The sequence below is a fragment of the Somniosus microcephalus genome, chromosome 4 (genome assembly GCF_052327205.1).
Source record: "Somniosus microcephalus isolate GS21.2 chromosome 4, FLI_Smic_1.0, whole genome shotgun sequence".
Classification (NCBI taxonomy): domain Eukaryota; kingdom Metazoa; phylum Chordata; class Chondrichthyes; order Squaliformes; family Somniosidae; genus Somniosus; species Somniosus microcephalus.
Genome location: NC_140990.1, coordinates 111,765,543 through 111,793,533, shown reverse-complemented (window position 1 = coordinate 111,793,533; position 27,991 = coordinate 111,765,543). Strand labels below are relative to the sequence as shown.

General features: G+C 49.8%; 1 protein-coding gene and 1 pseudogene across 1 annotated transcript; one reads left to right on the top strand and one right to left on the bottom strand.

Annotated features, from left to right (window-relative positions):
* LOC147119672 (uncharacterized) overlaps positions 1 to 27,991 on the top strand; it is a 312,815-nt pseudogene that overhangs the window by 51,345 nt on the left and 233,479 nt on the right.
* LOC147119674 (targeting protein for Xklp2-like) lies at positions 1,213 to 19,091 on the bottom strand. Its single transcript, XM_085983763.1, has 5 exons — positions 18,456 to 19,091; positions 16,180 to 16,303; positions 8,178 to 8,317; positions 4,797 to 4,948; positions 1,213 to 1,361 (listed from the first exon to the last, which is right to left on the bottom strand). The coding sequence occupies exons 1-5, from the start codon at positions 18,586 to 18,588 to the stop codon at positions 1,260 to 1,262; spliced, it is 651 nt and encodes a 216-aa protein (XP_085839889.1). The 5' UTR covers positions 18,589 to 19,091; the 3' UTR covers positions 1,213 to 1,259.

Here is a 27,991-nt window from a genome sequence, read left to right as displayed (position 1 = left end):
CCCCGCGTGACCTTGGAGCAGTGAAATAAACCCCGGTCTTAAAACGTTACCTCTCGGGCGCTGGCCCGTTTTCAAAATTTCAGCTTAGAAAACAGTTCCGCTGCCTGGTTGGGTTTTGACGAGACACTAAACCGGACCGGAATCATTCACTGACCGAATGATGAGGATTATACCGGCGGCAGTAGTAAAACATAAACATGGAAGAGTTTTCACAAAGGAGGCCCTTGGATAAGACCGGACTGAGCAACGACAAATGGACACACTGATCAGGAAATTCCGGCTCGAATGCTCACTGATCCCGGTTTTCACAGTCTCCCTTTAGCCTCAACCCGCCTTGTTCATCTGTAAAGTGCAGAGGGAAAGAGAAACGCGGAATTCAGTCTCAAGACAGTGACTTCTGACTAGCTGGACTCACCCCGGCCCCGCTCTAATAGTTTCTGTCCCGGACAGCCCGCGATAGACCGAGTCAGTCAGCAGGACCAGAGATCTTCCCGTTCATGTCGCAACCCGCTAGGAGAAGGGATATAAATCCAGGGTTTGATGGTTACCCACGCCCACCCAGTTATTTCAGTCCAGTTTAAACAAGCTTCCCTTTACCCAGTTCTTTGTACGTTAATAGCACAATTAGAGCAGATTGACGATGAGGAAGAGTGCGGGCCCGTTCATCCCCGACCTCCCTCCTATAACCCGTCAGGGAACGAGACTCCAATCCCCAGGGTCCTGTTGGGAAACAAACGGACGATTCCTGGGTCTCAATGTCCAGAGCCGGGAGCCATTAGTTGGCAGAGTCTCACAGCTCAGACGCTGTCAGTTTACCTCTGGGGTCAGATTCATATCCAGCCCGGCGTTGGCGAGGCCTCTCCCGGCTCTAAAAATATTAGAGAATTGGGCCTCAAGCCATTTCTCAACAGGCACAGCCCCGCCGGAGGCCCTGGTCAGAGCGGCAGATTCCGATACTAGCTCGGGCACCGCGTTGTTCGGGTCGGGCAGTAAGAGCTGGGCGTGTCCAGAGATGCTCGAACAGGACAATGTTTGGGGGGGGGGGGGCGGGAAGGATCAACGTTTAAATCGGTTCTCATTTCAAGGTTTCTGAATTGAAGACTATGGGCAGAGAGCGCGGAGAAGGCAGTGTGGCGGCGGCGCCGGCGAAGAGAGAGGGCCTCCGAGAATGGTCGGGAGAAGAGCCGACTATAGTACCTGGTGTCTCCTGGCGCCTGGCCCGCTTATCGCCCCTCGCTTGTGTGCGATGTTCAAACACGTCAATGTACTCTGCCATCGAGATATACTGCCCGAGAGCCGCATCGTTGCACTCCCTTTTCCTGGGGCAAGACAAGTTGAACGGTCTTGGCACGGTGCATCCTCTCGTTGTGTGTGTCTGGAATGACAGTAGCGTTAGTGCAGATTCTCAATCTACTCTGCCAATCCCAGGATTGATATCAATGCATACAATGTCTTGCACCTTCTCCAAGCCCAATACATCCTTCCCGAGGCGCGTTGCCCAGAACTGAACCAAGTTCTCCAGAGGTGGTCCAAACAGAGCTCTGTACAACCAAGTACTTCCACTGATGGCCTTTACTCGAGGAAGCCCAACTTCCCATAGCCTTGTAAAGTTATTTTGTACCTGTCCACTAGTTTAATGAGTTGCTCATGTGCCTCAATCTCTACTCCTTCAGTTCCTAGCTGACCATTTATAAAAATACTCGGATCCAAGTTCCTCAGGGTCTAAAGTGGATGACCTCACTTCCCTACATTAAACTCCAGCTGGCCACAGTTTTGCTCGATCAGCGGCCTTTTGAAAATTGCTGCTCCCACCTACACTACTAACTGCACCATTAAATTGCTCTCCTCATCAAACTTGGATATACGGATCTCTATTCCTTCATCCAACTCATTGAAAAAGCTGACGCCCTAGTACGGATTCCCTAGGGGAACCGCCAGTCACAACCTGCCAATTGGAGTACATGTCCAGTAGCCCTACTGTCTCCTGCCTGCTAACCAATGTCAAATGGCTGCCTCCTTTTCCATGTGCTTTCATTTATGCCAACAGTCTATTTCGTGAAACCGTAAACCAACGCCTTCTGAAGTCCATATAAATAACATCCGTAGAATTACATAGAATCCCCAACACAGGAACAGGCCGCTCGGTCCTACTGCTGTAAGCTCCACAAGAGCTTCCTTCCAACCCTAGTTCATCAACTCCATGGGTACAACCTTGTATTCCTTTCTCCCTCGTTAATGTAGCTGCTCCTTAAATGCATCTATACTATTTGCCTCAACTACCCTCGTGGTATCCAGTTCCACATTCTATCAAGTAGTTCTTGAAATCTTAGGGACGATCTTATGATCTAGTTTTGGGTTCTCTGCAAGCAGACACATCTGTCTAGTTGTTTCCCCCAAAACCCCGCATAACTGGAGACTTCCATCAGGTCACCTCAGCCCCAGCCAGTTAGTCTTTCCTGATGGTGCAAGAAATTGCACCGATGAGCCTTCTCTAGTGCCTCATTTTTCAATAGAGATCACGTGTACAGTACAGGAAGTCCTATACAAATTAACCAGAACTTCTGCTCTTCAATTCTTTGCTTCTAGTAAAACCCAGTGTTTGGTTTGTATGCGCTCTTAAACCGACCTTGCTGTTGCTACTTTTGATTTGAGAATCTGTTCGAGAACTTCTCTACTCCATTTCAATTCTTGTTTACCAAGGATTGTGGACTCATTTCCTTACCACGATGCACCAACTCCTTTAAATTAATTTCCATTTAAATACATTTACAACGTGACCAAGAAAAATAGGCAAATCAATTACCCTTCACAACGCTATGCTGGCTCCGTTGTCCAAGTGCTCAGTCAATCTACCACGAATGTCGTAGAGATTTGTCAATCTTCAGCCCCCATTACCATTCTTAGATTTAAAGCCAATTAATTCTACAGTTTCCTCTTATTATTTCGCAAGTCTGCCATTTCCTTATACTCAATTACAGCATGGGCTTCATCTGCTCACAGTATGGCACCAATCAATTATTTACATTTATATTAGGAAAAAGCGGGTGGTCGAGAGTGACATGCGCCCCCTTGAAAATCGATAAGTGAAAATACGGAAATGGTGGCCATGTTGAATAATGCCAGACATCAACGAAATGTGGACTCAATGAAAGCAAACAGTAATGGCACTAAGTGTCCCAATGGCTCCCATCCCAGGGATTTAAAGGGAGCAGATAAGAACATGCCAGATGCGCCAACTATGATGTTCCAAATGGTTCTCGAGTCAACAACTATTCCTTTAGTGGGAAAGCTGCATGATACTCGCTATTCAAGGAGTGTGAAACCAGGAATTAGAGCAGTTAGCCTAACACCTGTTGTGAAATTACTAGAGTCCAAGGATGCAGAGACTAAACATTTGAAAAGTGGCAGCTGATCAGAAAGCCTATATGGATCTGTGAAAGGCAGGTCATGCCTGACGGAGGTGGAGTCGGACGAGGGTCTATGGAATTCCAAAAGGCATTTGATAAATTCCTCAAGACTGTTAGCTCATGGAATTAATGGCAAATCATTAACCTGGTTAGGAAATTGGATGAGTGGCAGGAGACAGTAGGGATAATTGGCAGGATGTAACTAGTGGTGTCCCACAGGAATGTGTTGGGCCTCAACTATTCATTAACTAAATGGGATAGAAAGGCGCATGGGCAAAACTGTGGCAAATGGATTTCAAAGCAAGTGTGAGGTCATCCACTTTTGAATGCAGGATAGATCAGAGTACTTTCCAAATGGTGAAAAGCTAGTAACAGTAGAGGTCTAAAAAAAGGCCTCCCGCCATGTACATAGATCGTTAAAATTTCACGGACAGCTACAGAAAATCAAAAATAGCTAATGAATGCTGGTCTTATATCTCGAGGATTAACCAAGGGGGAAGAGGTAGAAGTTATGCTACTGTTAGACAAAGCCCTGGTTCGACTACACCTGGAGAACTGAGCACAGTTCTGGGCACCACACCTTAAGGATATCAAATCAACTTTTATTGTCATTGTTAGTGCACAAGTGCAGTACAACGAAATATAGGCTTGCGGTACCCGAGAGTGTACATTTAGATTAAGACATTTAAACATTCAACATACATTTGGCTTGTAATACATTAACATAAGCATAACCATAATAAAGTGCATTGGCAGATGTGCAGGCTTTAGAGTTTATTTGTGGAGTTCAGTAGGATGACAGCCCTGGGAAAGAAGCTGTTCCTAAATCTGGTACGTATATTGGCTTGGCGGGAGTGCAGGTTTACCAGAATACCTGACTGCCAAGGGTTAACTTACGAGGATAAATTATACAAACAGCAGTGGTATTAGCTGGCATTTAAAGTTAAGTGGATTTGGTCGAAGTTAAAGCGAACTGAAGGTAAAGAGAGAAACTATTACTCCTGGTTGGAGTCTAGGACTAGGGGACATAGCCTATTGGAACCACACCTTTCAGGGGTGAAGTTAGTAAACGCTTCGACATAAAATAGTGTTAGAAGTTTGGAACTTCTGTAAACGGCAATTAATGCTGGGATCAATTGTTAATTTTAAATCTAAGCTGGATAGGTCGTTAGCCAAAGCTACTAAGGGATATGGGGCAAAAGCGAGTATATGCAGTTAGGTCACAGATCAGCCATGATCTCATAGCAGAACAGGTTCGAGGGGCTAAATAGCCTGCTCCTGTATGTAGGCATCAGGGCTTTTAATGAGAAACGGCTCAAGGTATCTTGGGATTCCTCTCAGCGTTAAATGGATGGGGAAATGTTACCGTGGTTCTCGGTGTTCAGTCACCGAGGGCGGGTACTTGCGGAGATCCTTGATGAAGTGCGACAGTTTGTACTCTGGGTCTGATCCGGACTCCCGGTGACCTTCGGCTGGCCTGTTTGTGTGGAGCTGTATATTGATCGGCCTGGTGAGCGGGATGGAATTCCTCATGTTCTGACCTGAGGAGATCACAAGTTTGAAGGCGGCATCGGATAGCTCAGTCCGCTTAAAGACCCAACACGCATTTGCCATTTCCACACTACCGATAGGTACTTAACAGGCACTGCTCCATCCAAATTCCCTCCGGTTTTCCCCCCCCACACAACCACCTCTTTACCCGGTCCCAGGTTTAGCTACAAATTTGCCATTTTTACATTGAATTGATGAATCCAATGTCTTCCTGTAGATTAACTCAAGATGGGAAAGGCATCAGGCCTTCCCCAGTCTGCCCACAAGACCCGATGCTCACCTTTGACCCTCAGCCTGACTAGCAAGTGCCCACTGTATCCTTCACCCAAGCTCGCATTCTCGAGATTCTGCTAAAAACAAACTGAACACTAATGAGATATCATGGATGATTAAAGCCACAAGCGAAAAATGAGGGTAAGGAAAGAGGCATACATTACGTGGACAGCAAGGGGAGAGCATAAGGGAGAATACGACGAGATTAGGAGAGAAGTCAACATTTAGGAAGGCAAAGAGGGACTATGAAATTAAATCAAGGAACACGTAGTAAAATATTTTAGACAAGCTAAAAAAGGGAGGTCAGAATGGGAATAGGGCCACTAAGATGGACAGGATAATACCACAGGCAGCGATAGAGAGATGGCAGAAAATAAATAATTACTTGGCTTCTATATTTACCAGGGAGATAGAACAGGTGGACATGACGCTGGAAGGCAAAATTAGAGATGTGCATTGAGATATTAAATAAACTGATCAAACTAAGAAAAAACCTGGTTCAGATGGGTTACATCTGCACATTTTAATATAATCTAGGGAAGAGATAGGCTCATACTACATATATTTAGTAATTCGTTAAAAATGGTGGTGCCAGAGGACTGGTGGTTAGCTAATATACCTATATTTGAGATAGAACATGTCCAGGGAACTATAGACCAGTCAGCTTAAATGGTGGTAGGAAATATAAATGCAATACCTACTAAAGGAGAGAACAGAAATTCTAGAAACGCCAAAAAAGGAAAAGTCATTGATTTCAAAAGGGAAAGCTTGTTTGTTCAACCTCAATTTTTTTTGAAGAGGCAGCAGGGAGAGCAGACAAGGGTGATGTAGTAGGTGTAAATTATCTAGATTTGCAAAAGGCCTTCAAATAAGGTACTACATAAGAGACTGATGAACAAAGTCAGAGAATGCAGAACAAGGTCAGAGAATGCAGAGTCAGGGGACAAGTAGCAAAATGGATAACTAGCTGGCTTGAGGAAAGGATGGACAGGCTGGGTCTCCTTTCTCTTGATAAAGAGACAGCTGAGTAGTGACCCAAGAGGTCTTTAAAATTATGAAAGGTTTGCTAGTGTAGATAGTGTTTCCACTTGTGGGGATAGAGCATAACTAACTAGAGGCCATCAATATAAGATAGATAGTCACCAAGAAATCAAATAGCGAATTCGAGAGAAACTTCTACAGTGCTGAGAATGTGGAACTCACTACCACGGAGTGGTTGAAGCAAATAGTATGGATGTACTCAAGGGAGAAGGGAATAGAGGGCTACAGATAGAGTTAGATGACGAAAGACAGGGGGAGGCTCGAGTGGAGCATAAATGCCAGCATGGACTGGTTGGGCCGAATAGCCTGTTTGCACCACAGCCTATAGATTAATCTCTGAACCTTTTAGTCAACCTATAGTTTGTCATGTGGAATCTTCGATGCATATTGGAAATCTGGGTGTCTCATGGATCTCCCCGTTTTCCACTTGGGATATCACTTCTCCAGTCACCCCCAAAATAAAAAAGTTGCAGGATTTTCACTTTCTGAACCCTTATTAACGGAAAGTCCACAGCAGGAGCTGAAGAGGTTGCTGTCGTGCAAGTGGAGGCGAACAGCAAGAAACATTCTATAAAACTGGATACATCAGCAGAGCAAGGGGAACCATTTCAGAATTAACAGGAGGGCGTTTGAAGTGACGCAGCTCAGAAGGGCACAAGGTCAATATTCAAGTTCTCCCAGAACTTGAGAAACGGGCCACCTATTGCGGTGCTGATTAAGGCCCAGGACAGTCTCACGCCTTGGGGCAGAGTTGCTGGACTCTGGCAGAGCATCAACGACAGCAATTCACTGGCCATCATCCATCTCAGAAGAGGGAAACACGAGCGACACCACTCGACAGGTCAGCAGCTCTACATTGGAATATGGCAATGATCAGGCTCAGAGATGTGCCCGCTCCTTCATAGAACCATCTCACAAACATAACCACTTGGGCAAGATCCTGGAGGCCATTGATAGTGGGAGCCCCAACCCAATGTTTTCTCGTGGACGATCATTTATCCTAATAGATTTACCGTGATCCGGTGGTCCAAGTGTACTGCATGCCACCAGCCAGAAGATGGACCTGGATTAATCATATTCTGTATTCCTGACAAAGACCCTAAACGAATGTGGCGCTGGACGCGACCCAACAGGGATGCAGCTGAACTGAACTTGAAAGGATGAGCTGGAGTTAAAAGCCCAAGACAAAAATGGAGCGGTGTCGTTTGGCTACTGCCTTATGTATCGGCACAGGAAGAATGATCCAGGGCCCCAGAAGGAATTGAGGCCACTCTGAAGTCACTCAGTGCCAGTGAAAGCATTCAGCGCTATCCATCCCCGCGATGCTCAGTAGGGATGTGGTGCCACGCCATCCTGCTGGGAAGAAACTTCCGAGTGGAAGAGACAATACAGATACAGACGACTGGTGACTCCAAACTCAGATTAAAGAAGCCGATCTTCAAACGGACCCAATTATTAGCCTCTGCCGCTGTGTTAAATACTGACCATCAGCCTCTGATCAATAACTGATGGAATTGGCTAATGGTCCGGGTTTCTTTCCCTTGCAGAACAGACTTTCAGATGAAACTGCTGACAGTGGCAATCATGAAAAGTGAGCTTTTAGAATGGACAATGTTGGGAATCAAATTGAACTCAACTCTGTAGATGATCGCAGGTAGAGCTCCAGTTGTAGAAACAGAATCTGAATTACTTAGAAGGCAATATAACCTACGCACCAATACACACCAACCTTCTCCCCATAGTTCAGTGGGTTACAAATAGCCTGTGGACTATCTAAAGCCATCCTCACGAAATAGCATTAATGAACCTTGCATTTCATCTCTCCAACACTGGCAAAAGACACCTCCTACAAAAGGTACACCTGGAATCTCTTCTAAATCAGCCACGCGCAGTCAACCAGTTTACTTGTGCCAGCAATCGCGAGATGAATCATTGCTTCGTTGAGCCGCCTGTGCTCTGCCGTCTCCCTTTGTAATCGAGTGATTGTCGACATTTCCCGCTCCTCCGAGCTCATTGGCCTCCAGTATACATGGCTCCTGGACCGCCTAGGGGGTAAAGGGAAGCACAGATGTGGTTAGTTCACCCAGAATAGCGGATTTGGCAGTTAGTTCACGCAGTCTGGCCAACACTACAAATTAGAGAGTCTATTCTTCATGAACTTGATTCGCACCAACAATTCAAGCTCTCAAAATAAACTTGCTTTCTTTCTCTTTGAAGACCTGTTTTATATAGCTCACGACCCAAAATGCTTTAGAACTTGAAGTGTAATCACTGTCGTAATGTAGGAAACGTGCCAGACAATCTGAACACAAGCTCCCACAAATAGACGAGATAATGTTTAATCTGATACTTTGTTTAACTTGTCCCATTACCACCTCCTTTTGCCTTGACTATCTGAACCTCTCCTGCCTTGTATCCCATCACAGACCTTCCCCTTTGATCTTTCATCCCCTCCCCACTTTCCCAGCCCCTGCAGTTGCTTAAAAATCTGTTCCATTTCCTGCTTTTTTCCAGTACTGACAGAAGGTCATCGACATGAAACGTTAAATCTGTTTCTCAGATGCTACCTGACCTCCAACATGGTTTTTATTTTAGATTTCCAGCATCTGCAGTATTTTTAGATATCTGTTTCACTGACGTTGATTGATGGAATATTGGCCAGCACACCACGGATAACTCCTGCTGTTTTAGTGCCATGGGAGATTTTACGTCCATCTGAGAACAGACAGGGCCTGGGTTTAATGTCTCATCTGAAAGGTGAGCACCAGCAACAGTGCAGCACTCCCTCAGTACTGCACTGGAGTGTCAGCCTAGATTATTGTACAGGTTTTTGCAGTGAGACTTGAAAGCACAACCTTCTCACTCAGGCGAGGGTGCTCCCAACTGAGCAGCAGCTGTCTCCTCCCTGCCTCACTCCCACAAAAGTGGCTAATTCCTAAGAAAACCAGGTTCAATTTGCACCCCAACCCCAGTAATTTACAAGGTGAGCAGGAATTGGAACAGGTGCCAGGACGTGAACTATAGGGGGCTTCACTTCAAGTCACGAGTCAGCTGGTGATCATCCTCTAGCCAGGTCTCGGGCTGTTTAAGTTCAGGGTTATTCGGATGGAAAATGTCCTCCAGCATCGAGTGAAGGCTCAAACCTTCGGGGTGAGCGACACCAGCTCGGAGTCCTGTAGACTTCCTTAGCACAGGTCACCCATTAGCGGGGCTGCGATAGCTAATCTGGCTCTGAACTTCAAAAATCACCAGGTCTGCAATGGTCACTTCTATTCCCAGTCCTACTTCCCCTCGGCCCCAGAGTCACTGGAGGGTCGCTAGTTCCTGGTTAGATAATTGAACTGCGCGGGTTGGAGCCTCACGCACGGACAACAGACAGGGAGCCAACGCCTCAGAATCAGATTTACAAGACCAGAGGTGACACTACACTGGAGACATTCCCCATCCCCACCTCTTATTCTAAATGGATAGTGGGGACACCTGATGGTCCAACACTCCGCTGAAGCGGTAGAAATCAGGTCCAGACTAAGGAATTAAGCTTCGATCGGTTTTAATTATTAAGTGGTGCGTTTAACCCAGGGAATCACTGCAAGAAGCAGCGTGAATTTAGAATTCACAGGTCTCAAAAGGCAATATCCGGACACTGACTTTTGGACGGCATGACTTCACTTAACTAATCCTGATGAATCCGAAACTCGAGGTTTGATTTGACAGGAAAGCAGTTAGCACGGGTGACAACAGCAGATGGAGGCTCAATGTGGTGAATCGGGATTGATGGAAATCACAATCGGAAGTTTACGGTACAGAAGGATGCCATTCGTCCCATCATGTAATGTCGAAATAGCCATCTAGTCTAATCCCACTTTCCATCTTTTGGTTCGTATCGTTACAGGTTACTACACTTTGTGCATATCCAAGTACTATGTAATGCGATGAGGGTCTCTGCCTCTACCACCCTCTCAGGCAGCGAGTTCCAGACCCCCACCCCACCACCCTCGGTGAACATTTCTAAACACCTCTAAAGACGACTTTCAATCTGTTCTAGTTATTGACCTCCAACTAAAATAGGTCCGTCCTATCCACTATCTAGACCCCAGTTTATACACCTCAATTAAAACCACCCCAGCCCATCCAATCATTCCTCATTGCTAAAGTTCTCCAGTCCTGTCAACATCCTGGTAAATCCCCTTGTACTTTTAGTGCAATCACATTTCCTTTAATGGCGACCCCAAAGCTGTATGCAGGGCTCTAGCCCAACTATTAGCAAGGGATACAAGGCAATCTTTCCCTGGCCCCCATCAGACCCGCGACCGTGAGAAAGAACAGTTGCAACAGGAGCTATGCATTTATCCCACTGATTCGGATTCTCGGTTAAAAGGCACCGCCCTAAAAAGTCAAGTCATTGGGGAAGCTGGACACTGAAGGAACAAGCCCAGTTCGGACCGACGTGTTTGCAACTTACTTGAGAACTGTGGGAGTTCGAGGCAGAGTCAGCTTGGGTCTCCGGGGATCACCACGTGACCTCGAGCACCTCCCGATTGTTGGGCTGCAGCAAGCCTGCCGGAAGAGAAGGCGATTCATTTAACATCCAATTATCTTTATCAGAGGGAGACCATCTTCAGGCTGAAATAAGGAAGCGTTATATGGAACCAAGTGAAACCTGTTGGTTAATAATACCACATTCAGTTAGTCCTGACTGTGGAGTTACCATCTGGTGAATCGGCCACTGTTCTGGAAAGGAACTCGAGCTTAAATTTACCGGACAAATTACTGGTGAAGTCTAGATATGAGCAACTGGCGGTGGGAGAAATTACGACCAAGACCAGCCAGTTCTCAAAAGGAGACCAAATTGGGCAGGTGGAAGAAGCCAGCCGATTTCTGGCCACAGTTTAAAGAGGCTCAATGAACCGCAGCCCTGGCTCCCGGGATGTAACCAGGCTGAATTAACAAGGCGAGTCTTCAAACAGCATTCGAGCTGACTGTTCCACTTGCAGCCAGTGAACTGTGAAGTGAGGAGCCGCCAGAGCAAGGCCGACAGTCACGATATCCAGAGAGTAGTGAGTCTGCGCCTGTTCTTTCGGCGTGCAATCCATGCACTTTTATCCCCTGCAAGCATTTATCCAGTTCCCTTAAGGCTACTGTTCAGTCGGCATCCACCATCCCAGCAGGCAGTGAATTCCAAAGACTAACCACTCGTAAAGTTTCTCATGTCGCCTTTGGTTCTTTTGCCAATCACCTTAAATCTGTGCCCTCGTGAGCTACCCTTCAGCCATTGTAAGAAGTTTTCTAAACCCTTTGATTTTAAACACTATTAAACAGCCGATTAGCCTCCTCGGCTCCAAGGAGAACCGCTCCAGCTTCGCTATCCACGTAACTGCAATTACTCATCCCTGGAACCATTCTGGTAAATCTCGTCTGTACATAACATAAGAAATAGGAGCAGGAGTAGGCCAATCAGCCCCACGAGCCTGCTCCGCCATTCAATAAGATCATGGCTGATCTGATCCTAACCACCAATCCACTATCACAGAACCATCTACTGAATCGAACAGAATGAGACACGAAATAGGAGCAGGATCAGGCTACATGGCCCCTGGGCCTGCTCCACTACCCACAGGGCCATGACCGATCCGAACCTAGACTCATGTCCAAATTCCTGCCTGCTCCCCATAACCCTTAATTCTCTTTACTTCTGGGAAACTGTCTGTTTTTAATTTATGTAATGATGTAGCTTCTACAGCTTTTTGGGGCAGCATATTCCATGGACCTACCACCCTCTGAGTGAAGTAGTCCTCCTCATCTCTGTTTTGAAAGGGCAGCCCCTTATTCTAAGACTATGCCCCCTAGTTCTAGTTTCACCCATCATCGGGAACATCTTCCTTGCATCCACCCGATCCAACCCCTTCACAATCTTATATGTTTCAATAAGATCGCCTCATTCTTCTGAACTCCAATGAGTAGAGTCCCAATCTACTCAACCTCTCCTCATATGTCCATCCCCGGGATTAACCCAGTGAACCTTCTTTGTACTGACTCGAGAGCAAGAATGTCCTTTCTTAAGTATGGACACCAAAACTGTACGCAGTATTCCAGGTTCAGTCTCACCAATACCTTGTACAACTCAAGCAATACCTCCCTATTTTTATATTCTATCCCCCTAGCAATGAAAGCCAACATTCCATTGGCCACCTTAATCACTTGCTGCACCTGCATACTAATCTTTCCTGCACTAGGACCCCCAGATCCCTTTGTACTTCAGTACTTTCAAGTTTCTTGCCATTAAGATAATAACTTGCTATACGATTTTTCCTGCCAAAGTGCATAACCTCACTCTTTCCAGTATTGTATTCCATCTGCCAAATCTCTGCCCACTTAGCTTGTCGATGTCCCCTTGCAGGTTTTTTGTGTCCTCCTCACTCACTACTTTCCTTCCCATCTTAGTATCATCTGCAAACTTTGATGTTACACTCGGTCCCCTCCTCCAAATCGTCCCCTCCTCCAAATCGTTAATAGATTGTAAAGAGTTGGGGACCCAGCACTGACCCCTGTGGAACACCACTAGTTACTGATTGCCTGTCTGAGAATGAACCATTTATCCCAACTCTCTGCCTTCTTTTAGATAGCCAATCCTCTATCCATGCCAGAATATTACCCCCAATCCCGTGATTTTTTATCTTAAGCAATAATCTTGTGTGGCACCTTGTCAAATGCCTTTTGGAAGTCTAAATACACTATGTCCACTGGTTGCCCTTTATCCACCCTATACGTTACTTCCTCAAAGTCCAGCAAATTTGTCAAACATGACTGCCCCTTCATAAAACCATGCTGACTTTGTCCTATTAAATTATCCAAATGTCCTGTTACTGTCTCCTTAATAATGGACTGCAAAATTTTATCTACCACAGATGCTAGGCTAACCGGTCTATAGTTTCCAGCCTTCTGTCTACTGCCCTTTTTAAATAAGGGTGTTACATTTACAGTTTTCCAGTCGCCGGGACCTTTGCCGAGTCCAAGGAGTTTTGGAAAATTACCAATACATCCACAATCCCTACCGCCACTTCCCTCAAGACCCTTGGATGTAAGCCATCAGGTCCAGGTGATTTATCCGCCTTGAGTCCCATTATTTTACCGAGTACCACTTCCTTAGTGATTTTGATCGTGTTTAGCTCCTCCCCCCCTTTAGCCCCCCTGTTTGTCCAGTGTTGGGATATTTAGTGTATTCAACTGTAAAGACTGATACAAAATATTCATTCAGTGTTTTTGCCATCTCCATATTTCCCACCATTAATTTCTTGGTCTCATCCTCTAAGGGATGAACATTTACTTTAGCCACCCTTTTTCTTTTTATATAACTATAAAAACTCTTCCTATCTGTTTTTATATTTTTTGCTAATTTACTTTCATAATCTATCTTCCCTTTCTTAATCAATCTTTGTTATTTTTTGCTGTCTTTTAAAGTTTTCCCAATCCTCCCACTAGATTTGGCTACATTATATGCCCTTGTTTTTTGTCAAATACTATCCTTAATTTCTTTACTTAGCCACGGATGGCTGTCTTTTCTTTTACACCCTTTTCTTCTCAATGGAATATATATTTTTTGGAAGTTGTAGAATAACTCCTTAAATGTACACTACTGATCATGTATCGTCTTACCCTTTAATCTATTTTCCCAATCCACTCTACTCAATTCCGCTCTCATACCTTCGTAATCTCCTTTATTCAAGCTTAGCACGCTTGTTTGAGATCCAACCTTCTCACCCTCTAATTGAATATGGAATTCAACCATGTTATGGTCACTCATTCCAAGGGGATCCTTTACTAGGACATTTTTAATTAATCCTGTCTCGTTACACAGGACCAGATCTAAGGTTGCTTGCCCCCTGGTCGGTTCAGTTACATACTGCTCAAGAAACCCATTCCTAATACACTCAATGAACTCATCCTCAAGGCAGCCCTGCCCAATTTGATTTGTCCAATTAATATGATAGTTAAAATCCCCCATAATTATAGATGTTCCCTTATTACAACCCTCAACTATTTCCTGATTGATACTCCATCCAACAGAGTTGCCATTGTTCGGAGACCTATAGACTACACCCACTAGTGTTTTTCCCCCCTTATTATTCCTTACCTCCACCCAAACTGTTTCATTATCCTGATCTTTTGACCCAATATCATTTCTCTATTACAGTGATTATTTCCTTTATTAACAGCCACTCCACCTCCTTCCTTCCTGCCTGTCCTTCCTTCCTCTCAAATACTTGCATATCCTTCCTAAAATATGACCAGAACTGGATGCAATACACCTGTTGTGGCCTAACTAGCGCTTTATAAAGGTTGAGCATAACTTCTTCACTTCTGTACTGAATACCTCTATTAAGCCCAATATCTCATATGTCCTGCCACCTTCAGGGACCTATGCACATTAACTCCCAGGTCACTGTCCCTGCACTCTTGCGCCCTTAAGTGTATATTGCCGCTCCCTGTTCCTTCTGCCAAAATGCATCACCTCACTTAAATTCCATCTGCCACTTGCCTGCCTATTCTGCTAGCCTTTCTATCTCTTGTTGCAGTCGATTGGTTTCATCCTCATGGTTTGTCATGTCTGACATCAAGTCTTGCAACTCCAATTTACCCGGGCCAGATCCTAATTAATTCACTGAAAATAGCCCTCCATAACTAGACTAAATCTTACCATACTATGATAAATATTCGAGATGCTCTCCAAATGTTACATTCACCAATTGATCGAGTTAGTTCCAGGACTACATCCAGCAATGCCTCTTCCTCTTTGGCTAATAAACCTACTGATCAATAAATTTCTCTTGAGCACACCCGAATTCCCTCCTTGAAAAATCACAGTCCCATTCCATAGAGGGAGTTAATGTTTCCCATTATCACTACTATCGTTCATGCATCTCTAGTTTCTGAAAAAATCTGCCCATGTATCTCCTTCACTATTTAATGGCCTATAAAATACCCCAAGTAGCCCAATATTTCCACACTTTCTCAACTACAAATCAAAGATTCTGCCTTTGATCCTCAAGGACATTTAGAATATTTCCCTCGATCAAAACCGCTACCCCCTCGTGCTTGGTCCCCTCCCCTGAAGACTTTGGAACCACCATATGAAGCATCCAATCCTCACATTGAGCCAGTTCTCGTTAGTGCCACATCATATTCGCGTTTTTTTGCGCCTGCAGCTCACCAACCTGTGCACACATGCACTCCAAATCGAACTTGGACTTTATTTTCTATGATCCCACCCAATTCTGTATTTCTAACTGGAACTCAGTAGTGTACATCTTATTTCTACTCTAAATACTACATATTGGTGCCCAACCATACTGCCAAATTAGTTTAAACCTTCCCAACATTGACTAACTTGCCCAGAAGTATTGGTCCCAGCTTTGTTCTGGTGCAAGCCGGCCTTCTTGAACAGGCCCCTCCCGCTACAGAACTGCTCCCAATGTCCCAGGGATCTGAAGCCCTCCCTCCTGCACCATGTCTCTAGCCATTCATTCACCTCCCATTTCTGCTCACTAGGACGTGGCACTGGGAATAATCCAGAGATTACTACCTTGGAGGGTCTGCTTTTTAAATTAATGCTGTGTTACATTTCTGGCAGCAACAATCCCCCTAAAATCTATGTTGAAACTAGTTCGAACCCCAATTCAACGAAGCTAATCACCAATCCTTCGGTAGTCACCGGTCGGTGGAGAGGGAGCACAGACAAGCCGAATCGTATCAGGCAGGGTCTTCAGAGATCCTGGATAATTCCTGGAAACCCGAACTCATTCCTCACATTTGAGCCTGGTCTTCACGGCCAACGGGGAGACTGAATGGTGACACGGCCAATCTAAAGGACTCCGCCACTGGAGGTTGAGGGAGACTCGGCATTACTTACCCCAGAGGCTGGGCCGGACCCTCAGCAGCGGACAGTCGGCCGTCGGTGGACCGTCTCCTGGCCGCCAGCGAATTTACCGTGTTCGGGGGACTGGTGGGGATTCCAGCGCTCGACGCTTCGCCCTCTGCAGAGACAGGAGGAGAGAGGCAGGAGTTTAGGAGGTGGGGGCGGTCAGAGCTCTTAAACTGTGATACTGAGGCCAAACCGGTATTCTAAGCCAGTCTACAGCCATTTTCACAAACTCCAGGATCCGAGTCTGGAATTGAGCCCTCGATCCCACAAGAGACACTCCCCGGAGTAGGAATTCGCAGCCCTTCCGTGTACAGAGGGTGAGCGGTTAATAAAGGAACGGGGTAAATCTTCGGCCCCCAAGCCTTGAAAATCACTCGCTCGGGTTCGCTTGATTTTAGGAGCATATACACGAGCACCAAACAGATCCATTCCTAACTCGTTATTAGATTTAAACGGCGGGCGCTCACGGGGCATCGCAGGTTGTCGTCACAAAAGCAGAAGTTGCGCTTTAAGAGGATTCTACGAAAGACACATCTTGCATCACAAGCCTTGAAAAGGGATCCCAGCCCAGCGTTAGAGAGGCAATAACCCGAGTCAGAACAGTTCCTCATTCTCTCCCAAGCCACTTCAGCAAAGGATGACGACATGTCATTCTAACCCAGCCGGTTATAATCCTCCGGGAACTTCCAGCCGAGAGACTGCGGCAGGCAGTGGGTTCGGTCCCAGTGAGAATTTGAACACTATCCGGGACTCGGTCTGTTCACGGCAGTAATTTGAACCCAGCCTGGCGGGTTGTGAGCCCAGACTCCCGAGAGCCTGGATTGGAAAGATCACTCGAGTGGCCCACGTGGCTAGCCGGGTCGGACGGGTAGGTCACCGAGACAGAGGCGGGGCAAAGTTTGACAAGTAAACTTCACATCGAAAGTGTCTAAACCGGCAGTACCAGATTCGGTGCAAAAAGTGAAACATTATTCGGAGAGATGACAGTACACAGGGCGGTAGAATTTGGGAACTCATCCGCAAACAATTGATAGCTCAAATGTTAAATTTAACTCAGATGTGTTAACCAAAGGTATTAGGGGCAAAGGAGGGAATGAGTTAGGTCACAGATCAGCCATGATCTCATTGAACGGCAGAATATTGCTCGAGGGGCTAAATTGCCTCCTCCTCTTCCTGTTGTCCTATAGCATCGGTTCTGGTCAAAGTTCAGATTTTCTTCTGAAATAAAGACTTGCATCAGTATAGCGCCTCTTCGACCGCCAAACGTCTCAAAGCACTTTACAGCCAAAGCAGTACTTTTGAAGTGGAGTCACTGTCGGTGTGGGAAACGCAGCAGCCAATTTGCACACAGCAAGCTCCCACAATGATAGTGCCCAAATAACCTGCTTTAGTGATACTGATTGAGGATAAATATTGGCCAGGACATCAGGGAGAACTCCCTGCGCTTCAACGACTGTTATAACCTTTTAAATCTCCGAGAGCAGACAGGGCCTCGGTTCAACATCTCACCCTCCAGCCAATGCAGCACTCAGTCCTGCGCTGGAGTCTCAGCCTAGTTTTTTTTTTATGCTCAAGTGTCTGTAACGGGAATTAACCCATAACCTTCCGGTGTGGGTGGTACCAACAGAACCACAGCTCGACACAAGTTGATCAGTAAAGTGGGCATTAAACTCCGCCCATCATGACCGAGATGCAGATGGACTGGGTTTAATTTGTTTTCTAATTCCTTTGACCAATTTGATTACAAATTAAATGTTACAATACCTTGATATATTTCTCACAAGTTTGCAAAGTATTTTCCAAATTTAACAAACCGTTAAGGCCCAGCAAGTGAACTAGTGCCCCGTCACAGCTCTTGAGAGCAAGGGCCCCTCCAACACCCAACTGGCAAGGTAAAAATTCTACTCACATCTAGTTCCTCTCTACAAACCCAGAGTAAGATTAGAGACAGTGGAAAGATGTGGGGCAAGCCATTAGATCTGGACTGAGATTAATCTCCACGCTCACATCACAACTTAAGTGACTACACTTAATGTCTTATTGGGCACAAGGTGCTTTTGGACATCGAGGTCATGAAAGACGCTACATGAATGAAAGTTTAAGATTCTTAACACCATTAGAAAAAAGAGATCATTCCAATAGTCAGGAGACATTAAACATCCAGGACACCGATTGAACCTTCTCCAGACTCGGCCGCTAAACCAGGGATCTCCCAAACATCTGGATTTCAGAGACCGAGTGAGAAGAAAGAAAAAGCAACTTACCGGAATCGCAGAGTTCTTCCCGTTCAATCAGAGGGCTCATCACAGCCTTTGGAACGCCACATCTCCAAGGTATACAAGGTAAATTGATTTTGGCACCACTCTCCATATCTGCTAGTTTTACACTGAATGACATTTAATCTGATCTGCATCAGAAGGAGACAATCAGCTCAGTTAGGAATGGTCATTAACATATCATAAAGACACGGTAATGTGGCAGCAAATAGAGGAAAGAGTGAAGGAGGTTCAGAAATGATGGCGGAGCAGGCTCGAGGGGCCAAGTGGCCTATTTAGGTTCTTCTGATTGCAGCGCTGTACTCCCGGCCAAGTAGCTTACAAAAGAGGCTTAGCCTAAATCAGAAGGATTCAAGCAGCCGAGACCAGGAGTCCGCCCCAAGACCTGGAAAACCAAACACGCCGGTTAACCAGCGGCTTATAAATAATTAAATAAGAGATTACAGCAACTATCTCAAACATCAGCAGCACAGAAACTGTTCCAACTCGAAACTTTTTGGTTCCCAACTAAACACAGAAGGAAAACAAAGAGCAGGGAGAGAAACAATTGCCCGCTCACTAAAACCTGCTCTGCTGTAACTCCAGAAACTACTTCCAGAGAATATCAGGTCAAACCTCGCTGAGTGTCTCTCACCTCTGTGTTTACCTCTCTTCAGCCCACAGCTCTGCTTTATACGGGACTCTTACCGTGCGTTGACCAATCAAACCTCAGCTTTAATCAAATTCTTGTGACCAGTGACGTCAGCATTTTTCTCGTCCAATGGGTGTCCGTGCTGATTGAGAGACAGCATCTTGTCAGGTCGCATGGGATTGAGTGGAAAAGTTGCTGCGAATCGAAACCGATCCTCAGTCATTGGGTCTTTTTGATGGACCAATAAGGGTGAGACTGGGTTGCCCCCCCCCCACAGTTATCAAATAACAATCATCGCAACAAGTGCCCGTTGGGAAGCTAGCCACAGATTTAATGACTTTTCGGTCCATCGGGACGGGAAGTATGCGGTGTGCTTCCTGCAAGAAACCCACATCGTTCCGGGAGACGAGGCCACGTGGCTCCTGGAGTGGCAAGGAGGGGTCAGCATGAGTCACCTCTCCAGTGTTTCCAGCGGGGTGGCTATCTTGCTGGCCCCGCATTTTCAGCCGGAGATCTTGGGGGTCAAGGAGCTCGTGCCGGTCCGCATGCTCCAGGTCACTGTTCACCTGGGGGGCGTGCCGCTCCATTTAGTGAACGTGTACGCCCCTGGGGCCAGTGCGCAGCAAGCGCGCTTCTTTGAAGAAGTGTCCACTCTTCTGGGCTCCATCGACGCGGGCGAGTGCGTCGTCCTCGGGGGGGATTTTAATTGCACCCTCGAGGCAAGGGATCGCACCGGTGGCCTGCGAAGCCCGGCGGCGATGGAGAAGTTGAGGGACCTGGTCGGGTCCCTCGACTTGGTGGACGTCTGGCGTAATCTCCATCCCAACTCTAGCGCCTTCACTTGCGTGAGGCCTGGGAGAGGAGCGTCCAGAATCGACTGCCTCTACATTTCCCGGGCATACGTCTCCTGCGTTCCGGCAGCTTCCATGCGGCCGGTGCCATGCACGGACCACCACCTGGGGTGGGTGGAGCTCGTTCCACTGCGCGCGCGGGGGAGGTCTGCGTACTGGCACTTTAACAACCTGCTGCTGGAGGACGTGCGGTTCCGGGATTCGTTTAGTCGGTTCTGGGCCGGCTGGAGAAGGAAGCTGGGGGCTTCACCTCCTTGAGGCTATGGTGGGACGTGAGCAAGGCTCACGTCCGTCTCTTCTGTCAGGAGTATGCGAGGGGGTCGACCAAGAGGCGGGAGGCCCGGGTCGGGCGGTTGGAGGAGGAGGTGCTCGACCTGGAGTCCCGTCTTGGTCAAGTCGGCGAGGACCCGGCCCTGCAGTTGGTGTACGAAGAGAAGAAGGGTGTGCTGAAGGACCTGCAGCTCGTCGGGTCCCGAGGCGCATTCGTGAGGTCACGGATCCAGTTCCTGCGGGACCTGGACCGCGGCTCCCCCTTCTTCTACTCGCTGGAAAAAAGATGGGGGGTCCGTAAGCAGCTCTTGGAGCTGCTGGCCGATGACGGATCTCTGGTCTCTGATCCGGGGGGAATCCGCGCGGAGAACCGCGCCTATTACGGGGCTCTGTTCTCTCCGGATCTGTCCAGCGAGGATGCGCGCAGAGTTTTGTGGTAGGACCTGCCGAAGGTCGGCCTGGAGGGCGCCGAAAAATTGGACGCTCCTCTGAGTCTGGAGAAGCTGACCGGCGCCCTCCGCCAGCTCTCTAGGGGGAAGTCCCCGGGGCTGGACGGTCTGACCGTGGAGTTCCACAGGGCGTTCTGGGACGTCCTGGGGAGCGACTACGCGCGGGTCCTGGGGGAATGTTTGGCGACCGGGGAGATGCCCCTCTCTTGGCGCAGGGCGGTGATTGTCCTGCTGCCAAAGAGGGGCGATCTCCGCCTCCTTAAGAACTGCGCCCGGTCTCCTTCCTCAGCACGGATAACAAAATTTTTGCCAGGGCCATGTCTGCTCGCCTTGGCGCCGTGCTGGCCCACATGATCCACCCCGACCAGTCCTACACGGTCCGGGGCCGGTCTATCCATGATAACATCCATCTGGTTCGGGACCTGGTCCACCATTCCCAGAGGGCTGGTCTGTCGGTCGCCTTCCTTTCCCTGCATCAGGAGAAGGCGTTCGACAGGGTGGATCACGAGTATCTTTTCGGGACTCTGCGCGCATTCGGGTTCGGGACGCATTTTGTCGCCCGGATCTGACTTCTGTACGCTGCCACGGAGTGTCTGATTAAAGTTAAAGGGTCCTTGATGGCGCCCCTTCGCTTCAGGAGGGGGGTGCGTCAGGGCTGCCCCATGTCCGGCCAGTTATATGCCATTTGCGTAGAGCCTTTCCTGCGCCTCTTGCAGAAGAGGTTGACGGGACTGGCTCTGCAAGGGCCGGGCGTGGAGGTGGTCCTTTCGGCTTACGCCGATGACGTGCTCCTCATGGTCACGGATCCCGTTGACTTGCGGAGGATGCAGGAATGCCAGCAGATTTACTCGGACGCATCCTCCGCCAGGATCAACTGGGGGAAATGTTCTGGACTCCTGGTGGATCAGTGGCAGGTGGGCTCCCTGCCGGAGGAGTTCAGGCCCTTCGCCTGGAGCACTACGCACCTCCTCTACTTGGGAGTCTACCCCTGCCCGGCCGAGGATGCCTGGCCGGCGAACTGGCACGAGTTGGAGGCCAAAGTCGTCACTCGCTTATGACGCTGGACAGGATTGCTCCGAGTTTTGTCCTACAGGGGTCGGGCGTTGGTCATAAACCAACTGGTGGCCGCCATGTTGTGGTACCGGTTGGTTACTCTGATCCCTCCCCCTGCGTTTGTCGCCAAGATACAGAAGAAGCTCGTCGATTTCTTCTGGAACAACAGGATGCACTGGGTCGCTGCCGCGGTTTTGTGTCTCCCGCTTAGGGAGGGCGGTCAGGCGCTGGTGTGCCTTCGCACCCAGGCTGCGACTTTCCATCTTCAGATGCTGCAGAGATACCTGTACGTTGAGAATCCTCCAAGATGGTGTGCGCTGGCGACGTATTTTTTCCGCCAGCTGCGCGGCCTCAATTACGACACGCAGCTCCTGTTTGTGAAAGTGGGTGACGCGCGTGCCAGCCTGCGAGAGCTGCCTGTCTTTTACCAGGAACTGCTATGGGTTTGGAACCAGGTCGCTTCCAGGCGCAGCTCTCCCCCGACAGGAATGGTGGCTGTCCTTCGGGAGCCACTGTTCAGGAATCCGCACCTCCACGTCCGCAGGTTTGGGTGGCTGGCGGAGCGCAGAGCTGTGGCTGGCAAGGTGACTCAAGTCGGGGACCTGCTCAATGGCGGTGGAGCGGGCTGGATGGCGCCGGAGGAGTTGGCGAGGCGCATGTCTTGGGCCAACGTCCGGTTCGCGGCCGATGCCATCGATTCGATAAAGGCGAAGTGCGCCCCGGCACCACTAGGCGTATCGAGGCGGCTCAGGCGTGTGGGGCGATCCCGCCTGAGCTTTCCCCCGTTCGGACGGAATTCCTTGTCGGCGCCCAGCCCCGAACCCCCCCTCGGGAGCCGGCGCCTCACAACTTGAGCCGTCTCGAGGAAATACCCTCCGTGCCTTTTCATTCCGCACGGAGGGGTTTCCTGTATGGGCTGCTCCTGCACACCTTCCACTTTGCCATCTTCACCTGCCGTCCGGACATGCCGTGGCGTGCCCTTTTACCCTCCGATGGAAGCGGAGGTCCCCAATGGGGGGCTCTCTATGTGGGAGTCCTCCCTTGTTCTATTGGGGACTTGGCCTGGAGGGTGTTGCACAGGGCAGTCTCGTGCAATAGGTACTTAAGTAGGTTCACGGACTCCCAGACCGCATGTTTGTTCTGTGGTCTGGAGGAGTCTGTATTTCATATTTATATCGAATGTGAGAGGTTGCAGCCCTTCTTCCATTATTTGAAGGGGCTGCTCCTCAAGTTTTGGTTGCACTTCAGTCCCACGCTCTTGATCTACGGTCACCCGGTGCGGAGGGGAGCGGGCAGGTTGGAGGACCTCCTCGTGGGCCTGCTCCTGGGCCTGGCTAAGAAGGCCATTAATTGGTCCAGGCAGCGGGCGATCGAGGGGGTCGGCCGGCCGGATTGCCTCCCTCTCTTCCGTGGCCATGTTCGCGCCCGGGTGGCCCTGGAGATGGAGCACGCGGTGTCTGGCGGCGCGCTCGATCATTTCTGTGACCGGTGGGCACCGCGGGGACTGGGGTGCATCATTGGGTTGGATAACCAAATTTTGATTTGATTCTTAGGGTTTATTTGAAGTTTTGATGGTTTATTTACAGTTTTTATTTGTCTAAATTGTGTTTTCACAAAAAGAGGATCAAACAACAATCCTCGCAACAAGTACCCATTGGGAAGCTAGCCACAGATTTAATAACTTTTCGGTCCTTCGGGACGGGAAGTATGCGGTGTGCTTCCTGCAAGAAACCCACACCGTTCCGGGAGACGAGGCCACGTGGCTCCTGGAGTGGCAAGGAGGGGTCAGCATGAGTCACCTCTCCAGTGTTTCCAGCGCGGTGGCTATCTTGCTGGCCCCGCATTTTCAGCTGGAGATCTTGGGGATCAAGGAGCTCATGCGGGGCCGCTTGCTCCAGGTCACTGTTCGCCTGGGGGGCGTGCCTCTCCATTTAGTGAACGTGTACGCCCCTGGGGCCGGTGCGCAGCAAGCGCCCTTCTTTGAAGACGTGTCCACTCTTCTGGGCTCCATCGACGCGGGCGAGTGCGTCGTCCTCGGGGGGGATTTTAATTGCACCCTCGAGGCAAGGGACCGCACCGGTGGCCTGCGAAGCCCGGCGGCGATAGAGAAGTTGAGGGACCTGGTCGGGTCCCTCGACTTGGTGGACGTCTGGCGTAATCTCCATCCCGACTCCAGCGCCTTCACTTGCGTGAGGCCTCGGAGAGGAGCGTCCAGAATCGACCGCCTCTACATATCCCGGGCATACGTCTCCTGCATTCCGGCGGCTTCCATGCGGCCGGTGCCGTGCACGGACCACCACCTGGTGTGGGCGGAGCTCGTTCCACTGCGCGCGTGGGGGGGTCCGCGTACTGGCACTTTAACAACCTGCTGCTGGAGGACGTACGGTTCCGGGATTTGTTTAGTCGGTTCTGGGCCGGCTGGAGAAGGAGGCAGGGGGGCTTCCCTTCCTTGAGGCTATGGTGGGCCGTGGGCAAGGCTCACGTCCGTCTCTTCTGTCAGGAGTATGCGAGGGGGTCGACCAAGAGGCGGGAGGCCCGGGTCGGGCGGTTGGAGAAGGAGGTGCTCGACCTGGAGTCCCATCTCGGTCAAGTCGGCGAGGACCTGGCCCTGCAGTTGGTGTACGAAGAGAAGAAGGGCGCGCTGAAGGACTTGCAGCTCGTCGGGTCCCGAGGCACGTTCGTGCGGTCGCGGATCCAGTTCCTGTGGGACCTGGACCGTGGCTCCCCCTTCTTCTACTCGCTGGAAAAAAGACGGGGGGTCCGTAAGCAGCTCTTGGAGCTGCTGGCCGACGACGGATCTCTGGTCTCGGATCCGGAGGGAATCCGCGCGGAGACCCGCGCCTATTATGGGGCTCTGTTCTCTCCGGATCCGTCCAGCGAGGGTGTGCGCAGAGTTTTGTGGGAGGACCTGCCGAAGGTCGGCCTGGTGGGCGCCGAAAAATTGGACGCTCCACTGAGTCTGGAGGAGCTGACCGGCGCCCTCCACCAGCTCTCTAGGGGGAAGTCCCCGGGGCTGGACGGGCTGACTGTGGAGTTCCACAGGGCATTCTGGGACGTCCTGGGGAGCGACTACGTGTGGGTCCTGGGGGAATGTTTGGCGACCGGGTGATGCCCCTCTCTTGGTGCAGGGCGGTGATTGTCCTGCTGCCAAAGAGGGGCATCTCCGCCTCCTTAAGAACTGGCGCCCGGTCTCCCTCCTCAGCACGGATTACAAAATTTTTGCCTGGGCCATGTCTGCTCGCCTTGGCGCCGTGCTGGCCCACATGATCCACCCCGACCAGTCCTACACGGTCCCGGTCCAGTCTATCCATGATAACATCCATCTGGACCGGGACCTGGTCCACCATTCCCAGAGGGCTGGTCTGTCGGTCGCCTTCCTTTCCCTGGATCAGGAGAAGGCGTTCGACAGGGTGGATCCCGAGTATCTTTTCGGGACTCTGCGCGCATTCGGGTTCGGGATGCATTTTGTCGCCCGGATCCAACTTCTGTACGCTGCCGCGGAGTGTCTGATTAAAGTTAATGGGTCCTTGAGGGCGCCCCTTCGCTTCAGAAGGGGGGTGCGTCAGGGATGCCCCATGTCCGGCCAGCTATATGCCATTTGCGTAGAGCCTTTCCTGCGCCTCTTGCGGAAGAGTTTGACGGGACAGGCTCTGCAAGGGCCGGGCGTGGAGATGGTCCTTTCGGCTTACGCCGATGACGTGCTCCTCATGGTCACGGATCCCTTGAATTGCGGAGGATGCGGGAAGGCCAGCAGATTTACTCGGACGCATCCTCCACCAGGATTAACTGGGGGAAATGTTCTGGACTCCTGGTGGGTCAGTGGCAGGTGGTCTCCCTGCCGGAGGAGTTCAGGCCCTTCGCCTGGAGCACTATGCACCTCCTCTACTTGGGAGTCTACCTCTGCCTGGCCAAGGACGCCTGGCCGGCAAACTGGCACGAGTTGGATGCCAAAGTCGCCACTCGCTTAGGACGCTGGACAGGATTGCTCCGTGTCTTGTCCTACAGGGGTCGGGCGTTGGTCATAAACCAACTGGTGGCTGCCATGTTGTGGTACCGGTTGGTTACTCTGATCCCTCCCCCTGCATTTGTCGCCAAGATACAGAAGAAGCTCGTCGACTTTTTCTGGAACAACAGGATGCACTGGGTCTCTGCCGCAGTTCTGAGTCTCCCGCTTAGGGAGGGCGGTCAGGTGCTGGTGTGCCTTCTCACCCAGGCTGCGACTTTCCATCTTCAGACGCTGCAGAGAGACCTGTACGTTGAGATTCCTCCAAGATGGTGTGCGCTGGCGACATATTTCTTCCGCCAGCTGCGCGGCCTCAATTATGACATGCAGCTCCTGTTTGTGAATGTGGGTGGCACGCGTGCCAGCCTGCGAGAGCTGCCTGTCTTCTACCAGGAACTGCTATGGGTTTGGAATCAGGTCGCTTCCAGGCGCGGCTCTCCCCCGACAGGAATGGTGGCTGTCCTTCTTGAGCCACTGTTCAGGAATCCGCACCTCCACGTCCGCAGGTTCGGGTGGCTGGCGGAGTGCAGAGCTATGGCTGGCAAGGTGACTCGAGTCGGGGACCTGCTCGATGGCGGAGGAGCAGGCTGGATGGCACAGGAGGAGTTGGCGAGGCGCATGCCTTGGGTCAACGTCCAGCTCGCGGCCGATGCCATCGAGTCGATAAAGCCGAAAGTGCGCCCCGGCACCACTAGGCATATCGAGGCGGCTCAGGCGTGTGTGGGGCGATCCCGTCTGAGCTTTCCCCCGTTCGGACGGAATTCCTTGTCGGCGCCCAGCCACGAACCCCCCCTCAGGAGCCGGCGCCTCACAACTTGAGCCGTCTCGAGGAAATACCCTCCGTGCCTTTTCATTCCGCACGGAGGGGTTTCCTGTACGGGCTGCTCCTGCACACCTTCCACTTTGCCATCTTCGCCTGCCGTCCGGACACGCCGTGGCATGCCGTTTTACCTTCCGATGGAGGCGGAGGTCCCCAATGGGGGGCTCTCTATGCGGGAGTCCTCCCTTGTTCTATTGGGGACTTGGCCTGGTGGGTGTTGCACAGGGCAGTCCCGTGCAATAGGTTCTTAAGTAGGTACACGGACTCCCAGTCCGCCTGTTTATTCTGCGGTCTGGAGGAGTCCGTGATCCATGTATACATTGAGTGTGAGAGGATGCATCCCCTCTTTCATTATTTGAAGGGGCTGCTCCTCAAATTTTGGCTGCACTTCAGTCCCACGCTCTTGATCTACGCTCACCCGGTGCGGAGGGGAGTGGGCAGGTTGGAGGACCTCCTCGTGTGTCTGCTCCTGGGCCTGGCTAAGAAAGTCATTAATTGGTCCAGGCAGCGGGCGGTCGAGGGGGTCGACCGGCCGGATTGCCTCACTCTCTTCCGTGGCTATGTTCGTGCCCGGGTGGCCCTGGAGATGGAGCACGTGGTGTCCGCCAGCGCGCTCGATCACTTCCGTGACCGGTCGGCGCCGCGGGGACTGGAGTGCATAATTGGGCTGGAGAACCAAATTTTAATTTGATTTCCAAGGGTTTATTTGAAGTTTTTTTTTAACGGTTTATTTACAGTTTTATTGTTGATATCACTTGGTTCTTTAAAAAGAGGAACAAGTGCCCGTTTTAGGGCACTCTTTTAGTTTGGACCAAAGAAAACCCAAATTGGGCTGTAAATGAACAAATTTCAACTAAAACTTAACAAATCAAATTAAAATTTGGTTTGTCCGTTTTAGGGCAACACTTATATTTTGTTTAATTTGTTCATGGGATGTGGGCGTCACCGACAAGGCCAGCATTTATTGCCCATCCCTAGTTGCTATTGAGAAGGTGGTCGTGAGCCGCCTGCTTGAACTGCTGCAGTCTGTGTGGTGAAGGTACTCCCACAGTGCTGTTCCTCTTTTGATTGGACCAAGCAAAATAAACTGTAACTAATAAAACTTTAAATAAACCTTAACAAATCAAATAAAAATTTGGTTGTCCAAATCAATTATGCACTCCAGTCCCCGTGGCGCCCACCAGTCGCGGAAGCCCACAGTGCTGTTAGGGAGGGAGTTCCAGGATTTTAACCCAGCAACGATAAAGGTTCGGCGATATAATTCTCTGCCTGTTTAAAGGGGCAGTGTCTCTGTGCCTGTTTAAAGGGAGAGTGTCTCTGTGTCTGTTTAAAGGGGCAGTGTCTCTGTGTCTGTTTAAAGGGAAAGTTTCTCTGTGTCTGTTTAAAGGGGCAGTGTCTCTGTGTCTGTTTAAAGTGGCAGTGTCTTTGTGTCTGTTTAAAGGGTCAG